Here is a 15365-nt window from a genome sequence, read left to right as displayed (position 1 = left end):
GCTGGGCCTGCTGCGTTCATCCAGCTCTGCACCTTGTTATCTCAGATTCTCCAGCATCTGCAGTTCCTGCTATCTCTGTCACTCCAGATCTACCTGCTTTGTCCTGGAATTACCCAGCAATCTAAGAATAAGTACATCTTAGCATTGATATTTGGGGCCCAAAGGTAGTGCCAAACTTGCCTTTATTTTCATATTTTAGGATTATAAATATTAATTGCAAATACAGCTGAATGAATGAGGTCTTCAGTTTGTATTGTATCTTTCTGTAATCTGAAGACCAGAACTGTGGGCTAGCCAAGACTTTACACAAGGATAACATCTCTCTTCTGGATCTTATTCCTTCAATCAGTTCCAGTTCCTGCTCCTGTTCCTTATTTGCATTGACTTCTGTTACTATTTTAAATAATTTGTGAATCTGTGCCCTGGGTCCCTCTGCTCCTGTATCCCACTTTTAGTCTCTTTTTTTTTTATATATTCCAATGGGTCATCGTATTTCTCATACCAAGATGCAGCATCTTGCAATTTCTATTTATACACCCATTCTGAATTTTGCTAACAATGTCATGTATTTTGTCACAATCTTCCTTAAGATTAATGAAATTTGGTGGATTTTGGTATTTCAATATTTTGACCCCTTAAATTGTAAAAAGTCTAAATATTTCAAAGTTATGGCTCATCAGAGAGGATTTTGGCTAACTAATAGATACTGTCATTACCTGATATTTATATTCACTTGGTTTGACAACTCATCATATAATGGCCATCTGCAGTAAAAACTGACAGAGTAAAGTTAATATTGATTATTGTGAACTTTAGCATAGAGAACATTTCTTGATGGAGGAACATGTCAGCATCCACTATGTGTAAACACTAATGGTATTAATGGATTATGCTGGATTGCGCTGTGCGCTCTTGAGTTTCTTCTCAGCTTTCTTGGCATTCACTGGAGCTCAGTCAAATGTAACATCGGAGTCTGAACATCAAAACTCAAACTGGTATGTACTAGCCACATTTTGAAGAGAAAATCCTTTCCAGAGTTTCACAGCATATCCCAAAAATAGCACTTTAATTAGTGCCATTAGTTTAATTTTCCATTAGTGGTTCAATGTTGAGAACTAGTATTTTTCTTAATATCCAGTTTCCAGAACTTGCTAAAAAATTGAGAAGATTGACAAGCACTCTACTCACTAATCTGAAAGATTGTTAATGCCAAAGTACTGTATAGACAGATAAAATACCTAATTTCATACTGTGTTTCACAATATTCTTCTCAGATACCCTTTGGAAATTATTGCTTTTTCCCACTCTGGTGTTGTGGATCCCCTTAGGGGACTAAACAGTCCAGCGCTGGATCTATAAACTCTGCTGGATTTCGGGTTGGGGAATAGATAGTGTTCGCTGAAGCCGGATGGGTAGGATGCTCTTGTTTTCATATGCTCCTTCCACTGTTTGCGTTTGTTCTCCATCTGAACTTATCAGATGCTGGAAATGCCTATCAGCATTTGTTTTCAAATTAGATATTCTCCTAGAGATTCCCATGGAACACTGGTGCTGTTGTATTTTTTTGGGGAGGATTTGAGGATGTTCTTGGAGTGTTTTTTCTGCCCTTTGCTCTGACTCTTTAATAGAGAGATTCTTTTGGAAGTCTTGTCAGGCATACAGATGATGTGGTCCACCGAATGCAGCTAATTGTTCATAATCAGTGTCTTACTGCTGGGTCGTTGGCCTGAAAGGAGACACTGATATTAGAGTACCTGTCCTCTCAGGAAATTTGTAGAATTTTCTATAGCTACCAAAGCTGATGTCTCTTGAGGGATTGAGACGTACATTGTCCATGACTCTGCATATGGCTTCTAAGACCTTGTTGCCCTTTAAACCATGACCTTGGTGCTGGATGTGAAATATTTTATTCAAATACTTGGTTCCTCAGGGCCGTGGGCTGCGCTGGACCACTGGATGTGATTTTAAATTTGTTTTCGGCCCTCACTGATAGAGGGCTAATCAAGTATGGGAATTGATTCATATTGTCCAGTGACATTCAGTATGGCAGGTATAGACCGGTAGAGGACCTTCGTTGTCTTCTGGATGTTTAACCTGAGGCCGATTCTCTGATAGTTTGGAACTTGGTCACTATGGACATAAGGGTCTACATACAGGAGTTTAGTGGAAGTTGTCGTAGTGTTGATTGTGGACTAGAGGTGATGCAGATGGAATAGATTCCCACTTGTTCTGTAGATTAGGCCCATGCCAGCAGGAAGGTTCTTGGATGTGGGATGGAATGTTATGGCAAGGAAGATGGACAAGTGTTTAATGTGACGACAAAGTCTTATTTGACACCAGTTTGTAGTTCTGTTGATGAGGATCACTACTTGCATGCAATCATGCAATAGGTAACTAATTTTTGCAGGCAACCAAATTTTGAGCAGAATCCTCCATAGTCCCACCCATTTGAGAGTTGAAGGTCTTTGGGAGGTCAAAAAATTCCATATCTAGCAATTACTGCTGCTTTCTGTACTTGAATTTGTCTTGTGAACATCCTGACAAATGCCCCTCGATGGACAGAATTCTCAATTCAACTATGGGAGCTGTTCAGCTAATGGGTGGTGGGGTATGATTGTGAAGCATTCTGGCAGTGACCTTGCTGTGGCAAGCAGCTGGGGGATTCCCCTGGAGTTGCTACAATTGAATCTTGATTCTTTTCTGAAAGATTGTCACAATTATGGTCTCTTGGACATCTCATTGTTATCTCTTGGGGATTCTGTCTGTGCAGGTAGCCTTGTTGTTTCCCAGCTGTTGGGTGGCCTTTGCACAATGAAGTTGACGAGATGGTAATAGGTAGCATGCTGTGGGGTGTGGGCGAGATGATTAAAGTGCTCCTTCTAATGAATGTCCCCTCTTTCTGAATTTCACGCATGCTTCTCCATTGTTAGCTCTCAGTTGCGTATGTCTTTGGTTGCTTGTTCATAGATGGCTGTGACTGGACTGAACAATCCATGCATGTCATGGCTATCAGTGAGTTGCATGCTTCTTGTCCTTTCTCTATCACCATCTGCTCTTAGATCACACTTGTTTTTGTTGGACCCCAGCTGTCATTTGTCTGTAGAATGCCTTCTTTCCCTTCAGCATTGGTAATGTTTCAGGTTCAGAATACCTTACACTTGGAATTTTACTAACTCCTGGTTGTTTTTGTCAAACCAGTCTTGATGTTTTCTGGTAAAGAAACAAAGTCTATTTGCAGGTATCACTTAGGGATTTAAAACAGACTGCTTCTGTTCATTGAGCAATACCAGATTGATTATGAGGCACTGAACCGACTAGGGTTTTGAGTCTGTCGCCATTGAACTTCCTGCTGCCACTACAATGTTTGAGGCAGATTGATGGAGATAGTAGACTGCAATAGCTGGTGATTAGTGCAGCATTTGTCAGTTCCCGTCATAGCACAGATGATGTGGACAAGTGAGGATGCAGCAGTTCAAGAAGGTAGCTTACCACCACTATCTCCCAGGGCAACTAGGATGTGCAGTGAATGCTGGTCCAACCAGCAATGTCCACATCCTGTTAATTAAAACAAAAACCTTGTAGTCCCATACTCAGATGATGACATTGACAAGCAGGTGCCACTGTCTACAGTGAGGGTGTTGCTGTGAGGTCTTGTCTTTGTCTCTGACTCTGACAAAATAAGGTGTTTGCTACGACCAAGCATATTCTAACATTGTAGAATGATGACTCTTGCAGTTTGCTCTCTCTACACTGTTCAAGTTGCATTTCTGGGCCAATTCTAGCCATGGAATCACCAAGGAGAATTGGCTTGTCTCCCCTGGGTTACAGGGCAATGATTGATCAAGGATGGTGTTGAATTTCTCTATGGCATCATCCATTGCTTCCCTGACTTGGGATTTATGCATTGACGACCGATTTGGGTAAACCGAAGGTGGTAATGAAGCACTTATTGCTGAATGGGACTCAGTGAGATGGTCAACACGTTTAATTCTTATGGTGAAGCCAACGCCATGGAATTGGTTCTTTCACCTTTTTCTGGAAACTGAGCCAGAAGATGCTTGTGCGCACATTTTTTAAATGTGGTATGGCTGTTGCACACTACATAGAGCAAGGTTTTCATTCCATGTCTGGGATAGTTGACAAGGTTAGAATCCAGGTTCTGATGTACAGACTGGGGCAATTTTCAGATTCTGGAACAAATGACAAGCTAGGAAACAGTAAGGACTGCAGATGCTGGAAGCTAAGTCAATAAATGTGGAGCTGGAAAAACACAGCAAGTCAGACAGCATGTGAGAAGCAGGGAAGTAAATGCTTCCAGCTGAATTTCGGCCTGAAACGTTGACTTCTTTGCTCCTCAGATGCTGTCTGACCTGCTATGCTTTTCCAGCTCCACATTTATTGAAATGACAAGCTAGGTCTGTGCTGAGCAAACAAAAGGTAGACTTATGTAAAATCTTTATCAATTGTTTCAAGTTTTCATTCTTTGCTCAGTTAAAACTTAAATAATTCTGTTTTCTTACAGTTAAACGATTTCAGGAATGGGTGTGTGTTATTTTAAACTTTGCTCTCATGAACTGCAATTTCTATCATCTGGTCATGAATTTCAGCTGGGACCACATCCATTTGATCCTTATTGGAATTAGTAAGTAGACGTTTAGCAAGTAAATGTTTATGTGCGCCACGGTGGAATTATAGCTGAAAGTTCCATCTTATTTGATCCCAAATTGAGCTTTGGATTCTATAAGTGATCACCTCCTTCTATTTCCATAACAATGCCCACCTCTCTCCCTGTAAGACCAAAAGAAATAGGAGTAGAAGTAGGCCATGGCCTATTGAGTTTACTGCACAACTCAATAAGATCATGGCTGGTCTGATAGTCCTCAACTCCTTTCCTACCTTCTCTCCATGAACCATTAATTGCTTCCTGATTCAAGATTTGTCTCAGTCTTGAATATACTTAATGTCCCTCTTTCTACGGTAAAGAATTTCACAGATATGCTATTGTCTGTGAACACATTCCTCCACGCCTCTGCCCTTATTTCCTCTGAGATTTTGCCCTCTGGTCCTAGACACGCTCACAACGGAGAAATGATCTCTCTACTGTAACGGGTCTGGAGTCACGTGTAGGCCAGACTAGGGAAGGATGGTAGTTTCCTTTCGAAAGAACAGTAGTGAACCAGATGGGTTTTTTCTGACAATTGGCAATGGATTCATGGTCATCCTTAGACTCTTAATTCCAGATTTCTTTTATTAAATTCAAAATTTATCTGCCACGGCAGGATTCGAACCTGGGTTCCCAGAACATTATCTGGGTCTCAGGATTAACAGTCCAGTGATAATACCACTAGGCCATTGCCTCCCCCTGAAAGTAGTAAAACTGGACAAACTTGGCATCAACTTTGGGACTGGGCACAAGAAAAGACTTCCTGCCAGGTCTTCCCTAACATCTGGAGACTATGGTAAAATTAGAGCCATCCCAAAATTGGTCAAATAGCCTAACACATTCTGATGAATTTCAATGCAAAGTATTCGTTAAGGATTCATCCACTTCCTGTCTCCACAAACAAATTCCCTCCTTTGTTCCTGAGTGGACCTACCCTTTCCCTAGTTACCCTCGTGCTCCTTGTATATGTATAAAATGCCTTGGAATTTTCCTTTTGCTATTTGCCAAGGACATTTCATGGCCCATTTTAGCCCTCCGAGCTTGTTGTTTAAATTCTCTCCTGCTTTCTTTATATTTTTGGAGGGCTCTCTGTCTTCAGTTTCCTAAACCTTACATGTGCCTTTTTTTTGCCTTTTTGATTAAGCTCACAATTTCTCATCATCCAAGGTTCCCCATTCTTGCCATCCTTATTCTTTTCACAGGAACATCCTGAACACTCTTCACCTGGCCTTTAAAAGCATCCTACATATGGATGCACCCTCAAATAGCCACCACCAAACTACATTTCTCAGCTCCTAACTAATATTGTGGTTGTTAGCCTTTCCCTGGTTCAGTTTTTTTCACCTGAAGATGACTACTCTTATTTATCAATTAGTAACTTTAAAACTTGTGTTCCTGAAATACTCCTCCACTGAAACTTTGATCACCTGGCTGGGCTCATTCCCCAATACTAGGTCATCTTTGGCTCCTTCCCTAGCTGGACTACTTAGATATTGTTTCAAGAAGCCCTCCTGGATGCACTAAGAAGTTCCTCCCCACCCCATCCAAGCTGCTGGCACTGAGTCCCAGTTAATCATAGATCATAGAACCCCTACAGTGTGGAAGCAGGCCCTTCGGCCCAACAAGTCCACACCGGACCTCAGAGCGTCCCATCCAGACCCAACCCGCTATAACCTACCTAATCGACACATCCCTGAACACTACGGGCAATTTAGCATGGCCAATCCACCTAGCCGGCGCATCTTTGGACTGTGGGAGGAAACCAGAGCACCCGGAGGAAACCCACGCAGACACCGGGAGAATGTGCAAACTCCACACAGACAGTTGCCCGAGGCTGGAATTGAACCCGGGTGCCTGGCACTGTGAAGCAGCAGTGCTAATCACTGAGCCCCATGTAGGGAAAGTTCAAAATCACCCACTACAACAACCCTATTGTTTTTACATTTTTCCATAATCTGTCCACATATCTATTCCTGTGTCGCCTACAGGCAGTTGGGAGGTCTGTAGTACAATCCCATTAAAGTGATTGCACCCTTCCTACTCTTGAAGTCTACCTATATGCCATCATTGGATGAGCCCTCCAGGGGTCCTCCCTCAGTACAGCTGTGATATTCCCTCTAATCATTAATGCAACTCTCCTACTTCTTTTTACATTCCTCTCTGTCGCACTTGAAATATCTAAATCCTGGAATGTTAAGCCGCCAGTCTTGTTCCTCTCTCAACCCCAAATCTTTGTAATCACTACAACATCACAGTTACATGCACTAAATCAAGCTCTACATCAGAGAGGCAAAGGAGGAAATAGCTGGGGCATTAGCAGATATCTTCACATCCTCGTTGACCACAGGTGAAGTTCCAGAGGACTGGAGATTAGCGAATGTTGTTCCCTTGTTTAAGAAAGGATGCAGGGATAATCCAGGAAACGATAGGCCGGTGAGCTTGAAGTCTGTGGTGGGGAAGCTATTGGAAAAGATACTGAGGGACAAGATATATGTGCATTTGGAGTAAAATGGACTAGTTACTGACAGGAAGCATGGTTTTGCATGTTATGCTTCTTGCTTTAACAGTAATACACTCGGATTGCAAATCCCACCTTGTTCAGTCATGTCTCCCTGCCTGTTCTTCCTCTTGCCATGATTGGCCTTAGTCTCTAACTTCTCAGTCATTTCACTTGTTGACCTTCTGCTCTGGTTCTCACTCCCCTACCACACTAGCTTAAACCCTCCTAAGTGACACTAGCAAACCTCCTTGCCATTCTTGTGAATTTCTTCTGCACTCACTGCAATATTTTAGCATCGACCCTGAAGTGTGATACCCAGAACTGGACTCCAAATGCCAGTTGAGGCCAAATTAGCACTTCACATAAATCCAATGTAATCTCCTTTCTCTATCCCTCTATTCCAAAGCCTGAGATACTCTGTTTTATGAACTAGTTTCAACCTGTCCTGCCTTTAGTCATCTAACCACCTCATTCCTCTGCGTTGAGCTGGTCCTCTACTATTTCCTCAAGATTGTTTCTTCTATTCTTGTTAAATTATTTTCATGGCATTGCCTTCTGCGGCCCTGCCACATTGCTGACAACTTGTCAGTGTAAGTAAGAAAAATGACATGCACATTCCTGACTTCATTCACTGTACCACTGACAAAAATGTCAACAGTTGTTTGGGTCCTTGGCTTCGGAGTGCTCTTCCTAAATAACTTCATGAGGAGAGGGTGGGTGAAGAAATAAAGACACCTCCACCCCCCCAACTGTCTCTTTTAATCATGCTTTTCTCATGAATATCCTTTGTTTTGTATCCTTTTGATAAGCACTTTGGGATAGCTTTCTGTATTGTGTTATGTAAATACAAGTTGTTAAATGGAAGTTGATCATTACTGTAAATATTAATTATAAAATAATATACAGATTTTGGATAGATTTTATTTGAAGGATTTGTTCCAAACACTTAATAATTATTGCGTGTAGATCTTATATGTTTTTGAATATTCGAATTATGCTTGAATGTTTTTAATCCAGTTGCAGGGATGGTTACTGCTGATTTTGCTTCAGGCTTGGTCCACTGGGGAGCAGACACGTGGGGTTCTGTTGATCTGCCTATACTAGGCAAGGTAAATATTAAGATTTTTTTATTAGTTTGACAGAAGTCAGAAAAATACACAATGTCAGTACATGTCCTAATGTTCAGTTTGTTATTATGATTTGCAAACAGTGAGCTGCAATACCTTTCGTACTTTATTGTTTATAGCTTGTGATTTTACATGATGCTGTTCACCCATTATAATTTGTTGGGGTGAGGGAGTGCATGAAGACTTCAATACTGGGCAGGGGAGGGTAGCAGAGGGAACAGAACAGAACTTCAATCTTGATGACTAAATCCATGAGTTCCTCCATCGGTTTCTGTGTAGTAAACCTTGAAATGGAGTTTAAACATTGTGAAAACTGAAAACATTAGTTCAGACAAAGTTAAGACTTGGCCCATGAATGCTGAGGCTAAATTGTATTGGCATCCTCAATCTTGATGATTTATAGATAATGAAAAACTAATTTCTGCTAACAATTCAATTCTGAACCAAAGTGTCAATAGTAAATAAGTACAAATATCAGGAAGTTGTAATTCTACAATTTTTTTTTTGTTCATAGGATGTGGACATTGCTGGCTGGTATGGCCAGCTTTTGTTGTAACTGCCTGTAAAAAGGTATTAGTGAGCCACTGCAGGGTGTGCTCTGAAAGTTCCTATCTGCTTTACTCCATGATAATCATAAAGCCTCACCATTATTTTGATCACATTATCCAGACTTTTATTCACTTGTGTGTGTGTATACTTTTGTTATCGTACTGAAATTATGCATTGTTAGAGTGATATTATGTTGCAGGTACACCTTTACGCCAAAAATTTTCACGCATTACTTTGTAATGTTTATGTTTCTGTAATTATGTTTCCCTCCCTTTTGCAGGCTTTCATTAGACCATTCAGAGAACATCATATTGATCCCACTGCTATAACAAGACATGACTTCATAGAAACAAATGGTGATAACTGTATGATTACTGTGATCCCCTTGGCTCATATGGCATACAAATTTTTTACAGTATCTCCAGGTATGTTGATTCAGTGCATGAATTTTTCAAATGCACTGATTGTTGAATAGAACTGGCGCTGTGGTATTAATCACAATCATTTCATCCCTTTTAAAGTCTCTCTCAGTGGATTTATTTAGGTAGCAAATGAGCTGTTCACAAGAAGGTCCCGGGTTTATGTCCCAGGATCATGCTGAGTTAACCAGTTTCAGCAGGGTTGTTGGTAGATGTTTGAATTTACTAGTGTCACCGTTTGGAATTACAGCAAATTTTTTTGCTGGGTCCAGGAGTGTGCCAGTTAATCAAGTATTCCGGTTGATCAAGAGGTCCACATAAGCAATGTGAAAACGCACACTAAATAATGGAAGTGTGATGCAAGGGCTATACATATCACTGTTAAACTTTATTTATAGCATAAATCATTTAAACAAATACAACTTTGTCTTAAAACTTGTTGGCAGAGAGCCTTCTCACTTGCATCCTCAACTGACTACTTGGACATTGTGAATTTTGGAAGTTTACAGTATTAGCTATATAATTTTTGCAGGTTTATTGAGTGTACTGGTTCGTAAGGTGCTAGTTAAAACAAAGTTTGTTGTACTATTCAATAGCTCTTTCTGTAAGTTCTTAGCTGACTACAGAATTGCATTTGCTGTGATATGCTATACAATCTAATATTTTGTTAGCATTTGCTATGAAGTCTGTCAAAATACTGAGTCAGATACTTGCTGATTTACGTCAGTCCTCCAGTATGCAGTCACTGTCTTAAAGGAAGGCAGAGGGGAAATTAAGGAAAAGAATGATTATTGCATGTTCAGTATTTGATTTCCCAGTAACTTGCATTTAGACGCTAAGAAATTTTATATTTGATGACAGTTGTTAGTGCAGACTACTTTTGATTTGGCCACAGTTGCTCAAATTAGTACATTGTATTTCAAATGAACTATGTAGCTGGGTGGATGCTGTGTGTGTGCAGTGATGTCATTACATTTTGTCCACGCCCATTGTGAAATGTGTAAAACCTAAAGGGTTCTAAGCAATCTGCAAATTATCTTAGTATTTTTTTTAACAACTGTGATCAGCAGTTCTGGACTAATCCAAAATTGTAATCAGGGTGTCAATACAGAAATCTATCAAACCGGTCTGTATATTTAAAAATCTCCTTTCAGCTTTTCTCATGCCCTTCTCTCTTCAAAAGAAAACAGACGCAATCAGTTCTTTCATGGTTGTTGCAACCTTTCATTTGTAACACATTTAAGTCACTTATTTGCTTTCTTTGGTGCTTTTCATGTTGAAAATGTAGCATGGAATACAGAACAAAATAGAATATCTTGGGACAAAAACAGGAGTTGTTGGAGAAACTTGGGTCTGGCAGCATCTATGGAGAGTGAAACAGTTAACTTCAGAACAGGTCTGAAGAAGGGTCACTGGACTCAAAATGCTAACTCACTCTCTGTCCCCACAGATGCTGACAGACCTGAGTTTCTCCAGCAATTTGTATTTGTTTTTGTTTCAGATTTATAACATCTGCAGTTCTTTGTTTTATTTTAGAGTCTTTTGATCTACTTTATGGGGAGACAATGGCCTAGTGGTATTATCGCTGGACTATTAATCCAGAGACCAGAAAAAGTTCTGGGAACCCAGGTTCGAATCCTGCTGTAGCAGATGGTGGAATTTGAATTCAATAAAAAATCTGGAATTAAGAATCTAATGATGACCATGAATCCATTGTCAATTGTTGGAAAAGCCCATTTTGGTTCACTAATGTCCTTTTAGGGAAGGAAACTGCCATCCTTACCTGGTCTGGCCTGGGTTGACTCTGAACTGTCCTCTGGGCAATTATGGATAGGCAATAAATGTTGCCTAGCCAGCGATGCCCTCATCCTGTTAATGAATTAAAAAAAAATAACCTAATGAATTTAACAGGATCACTCTATGCTCCATTAAGTCTTTCATCATGCATGGAGTAATTATTATACCTATCAAAATAAATCCCAGTTGCCATATTGAATTTTATTTATCACTTACCTGCCTATTGTTTGCCTTTCTATATTTTTGTGGAATTGTACATATTAACTATAACCTCAATTTGATATTTTCTGAAAATTTCAAAGCTGTACCTCCTACTTTGAGTTCAACTGATTATGTATGGATGTTGGACAGGTCAGAGCTCTGCAGCTGTTATCAAGTAATGCGCCATGGAAATTTTTTAATATCCAATTAAGGGTGATGTAGACATGTTCTTAATATTGCGCTGATGTTGCTAGATTGTGCTCAAGTTCCCAGAATGGGCTTGGATCCCATTGACTTTGACTTGTGGGTGATAGAAGTGTGCTGCTTTGCCTCCCCTTTCATCATGACCACAGGTAATCCTATATAAAAAGCTGGTACTGAAATGTTTTTATGCTTATTTAGATCAGGTTCGCAAAGCTGTTCAATCACTTTAATGTTTCAGTGCCATGAAGTTCCCATGAAGAGGTGTGTGTTCTTTTTGTATCTTGAGTTCTGCTTTTGACTAGTGTGGAAAAATTTACCTAAGTCTTTTGTGCTAGGTATTTTCAGCTGCTGTGGATAAGCTCTGCAGGTGTGACAAACAGCAAAAGAGATTTTCATCTCTTGCCAGAATTCACCAAGGCAGTATGTTCAGAGTTAACCAGGTAGAATATTTACAAATAGAGAGATGCAATGGATTGGAGAGATTTTTCCTAATTTTTTAATGCAACTCAAGCTATTAATTTTCCTTTAATAGCTAAAGGTGTTTGGCTGTCACTGGGGAGCACAGATGTTTGTTCCAGCAGGGAATATTTGTTGGCCCATTAATTCTAGCGTCAGACGTTCCAGCTGGGGTTGACCCAGGTCACAATGTTTTCAAATTTGTGATCACTAAAGACTCAACAATAGGGGAAAGGCTGCTTTGGGAAACCAACAGCTGTCTTTTGTAAGTTATACAGATCGACTGCTACTGAGGCAGAAAAAAAATAACTAATTTTGGGGAGGGAGGTGAACAAATAGAGAGCTTGTAGCACTGTTTTAAATTCCATACCTCTTCATATTACAGGAGTCACCATCCCTTCACCACAGACTGTTAGTAGCAGTAATTTGTACCAACTGGAAGAAGCACTGCAGCAAATCACCAATATTCCTTGTAGAATCACAGAATTGCTACAGTGCAGAAAGAGGACAATTGGCTCATCAATTCTGCACCGACCTTCTGACTGCATTCCACCCCCACCCACCCTATCCGAGTATTTACCACGGCTAGCCTTCACAGCCCTGGACACGACGGACAATTTAGCATGGCCAATCCACCTAACCTGTACATCTTTGGACTGAGAGGAAACGGGAGCACCCAGCAGAAACCCACGTAGACATAGGGAGAATGTACAAACTCCACATAGACAATTGCCCAAGGCTGGAAATGAACCTGGGTCCCTGGCGCTGTGAGGTAGCAAAGCTAATTACTGAGCCACCTTGTGCCCCACTTTGCACCTTCCAAGCCCACAACCACTACTATCAAGGACAAGGGTAACGGGCGCGTGACTTTCCCATTCAAGTTACCCATGCTCACTCAGACATTATATTACTATTCCTTCCGTCTTGCTGTGTTAAAATCCTGGAACTCCCTAAAGCGTGTGGGTGTACCTACATCACATGGACTGCAGTGGGTCAAGACGACAGCTCACCATGACCGCTTTCTCAACAAGTAATGATGGGCAATAAATATTGGCCAAGCCAGTATTAGCCACATGTCATGCAAAGTTTTTAAAAATTCAAGTGCAGCTAACTAAACCAAAATAGAACCTTTTTTATTCTTATTTACTGTTTGTAAAACAAGCAATATTTTATCAATGCTAATATATTGCCCCCTACACCCATATCATAATCCCCTACACCTCTATCATAATCTAAATACGCAGTCTTCTGGACTCCCCTTTATCATTCTTTTTACTTCCTCAAAAAGTTCTAATGAATGTTTAAATGATTTTCCTTTCAGAAAACAGTATTCACTCTCCCTGATTTTTTATTTTTTCTTAATTTTTCTGCTGTAATCTCCTTCAATATTGCATTCAAGCAATTCCCTATGATAGAAATTATACTAACTGGCCTGTAGTTTTCTGTTTTCTATGAAGTCGTCATGCCTGTGTGCTTAGCAGTTAAAAGTAATAGATTTTGTAACAAGCAGATGAAAGGCGTAAGTTGCTTCTGCAGTTGGCCACTTAAAAAAAGTTAGTTTTTAAGGCCATCACTTATACTTTTAACCTCTGGTAAAATTGAATCAAGCAAATATAGCAGTTTTGGAATTACCCCACATTTTCACTCAAAAAGAATATACAGTTCAGAACTTTTGGGTATCCTTGAGGTATAAGAATTTAACTTGAGACTATGGTTGGTTAATTTGTTTCTGGGATCATCAGAACAAAATATTCGTTATTCTAAGTTCCATGTCCTGATGCCTCCTTCCAATCCGTATTGCCAATGGGATCTCTCCTAGAGAGTTTTCAGCCACACTCTGTGCTGCTTCTGGCATTTTTATCTCTGTTCTTTGTCAGAAACAGCCCCTTGTAATAAACGCTTGTTTGGAAATTCTATCTCAGTAGAAGTTCTGCTTTTAGGCTTGTTAATTGCAGGTTGATTCCATCTCTAACATTTGAACGTTCTCAGAAGTATAAATCAATTTGAGATGAGGGGCATTTCACACATCCCCAGGGGAGTTTATTGGTTGGTTTCATTGCCTTTGGATAAAACGTTTGATTACAGTTGGCTGCCTCTTGTCTAATCCGCACTACTTCCCTGAAACTTGGCCACTTATGTGAATCAAGTGATGTCTACGGCCATGTGAAGTCAGTGTTTTTGATCCCTTTTTAAAACCACTTTCAATCCGTGAAAATCCCAGGTATTAAGTTGGATGATGGAATCAGAAATCAATAATCCATATTTTTGTAATTTGCCAGCTTTCTATAAATAGGCGTCTTAAACATTCCTCCTTTAAAGCAGAGTTTCATTTACGTCCATCTCGTATTTTGTTTCTCCAGCAATTCTGCAGGAAATACTACGAAGTGAATAAACATCATGTTTAATTGCTGATGAAATTGATGTTTCCTCTTGCAACTTAGTTTTCTCAATACTACGTTTTTTCCAGTGAATTCAGAAATTCCTTTTACAGAATTAAAGGAAATGAGGATAGCCAGCCTTCCCACTCTGGTCCCCCTGCCCAGCTAAGAGCTGGATCCCTCGGCTGCTGTTGCAACAGCCCTGGAAGGCCCTATTTTTAACCACCCCACTGGCAAAAGTGTCTGGTCGTCATGCAATGCAGCCTTTGGCCTGTATGATTAAAGAGAAATGTGTAGGGTTCCTGAGCAAGAACCTGAATTATTCTACATTTTCATTGAATGACTTGCTCTACTACCTTTTTCGAAAGAATATAAAGAACTACTATCAGATCGTTAACCCAAAACGAACTTTTGATGTTGGAGGTCTGAAAACAGTACACCTTCATTCCCTAAAATCCAGATGTCAGACTCTGCCTCTCTTCTGTCCACAGCAATGAATGTATCCATTATGATTACCATTCAAAATTATTACTTAAATGCAATCAGTATTGCACCAGCTGGCAAAGTGACATTGGAGTGTTTGGTACTTGATTAAGCAAATTTGATATCATCCCACTTAATTTAATGTTTCTTCAATTTAATACAATAGATGTTATTTTAAATTCTTTTGTGCTTCCTAATTTCACAGTCCAAAAATTACTGAAGAGCACCACCTGAAGGGTTATTGGGTGTTTCGAGGCTACATAAATATCTTGTTCATTTGTTGTATTAATGCACAGTTTTCTAACAAGTCACTTGCAAGTTTTGATATTTTTCAGTTATTCATAAGAAACGGCAAACCTAGCAACATTAATAAATGCCTAAAGGTTTTGATTGAATATTAATCTAAGTTATTCATTCACATTTAAGATAGTAATCTAGGATACATGGTTTAATCAGCTTGAAGGGCGAGGGGATCACATTTGTTGCTTGCAGCATAAAGATTCCTGCTTTATCTGAAACCCTACTGATGTTTCTGCCCTGACTCAACTCATATGAAAATCCCAACGTAATCAAGGCCATACCTTATGG

At 39.9% G+C, this 15365-nt stretch overlaps 1 protein-coding gene across 1 annotated transcript in view; it reads left to right on the top strand.

Annotated features, from left to right (window-relative positions):
- LOC109916056 (plasmanylethanolamine desaturase-like) overlaps positions 1-14889 on the top strand; it is a 43793-nt gene extending 28904 nt beyond the window's left edge. Inside the window, exons 2-6 of the mRNA XM_048606334.1 lie at positions 4523-4642; positions 8181-8272; positions 9120-9264; positions 11511-11609; positions 14786-14889. Of these exons, the coding sequence (XP_048462291.1) occupies positions 4523-4642; positions 8181-8272; positions 9120-9264; positions 11511-11609; positions 14786-14889 (560 nt within the window). The remainder of the gene's footprint in view (positions 1-4522; positions 4643-8180; positions 8273-9119; positions 9265-11510; positions 11610-14785) is intronic.
- Positions 14890-15365: the final 476 nt, after the last annotated feature.

The sequence above is a fragment of the Rhincodon typus genome, chromosome 2 (genome assembly GCF_021869965.1).
Source record: "Rhincodon typus isolate 14 chromosome 2, sRhiTyp1.1, whole genome shotgun sequence".
Classification (NCBI taxonomy): domain Eukaryota; kingdom Metazoa; phylum Chordata; class Chondrichthyes; order Orectolobiformes; family Rhincodontidae; genus Rhincodon; species Rhincodon typus.
The sequence above is the reverse complement of the archived record's forward strand: the minus strand, read 5'-3'. Positions and strand labels throughout refer to the sequence as shown.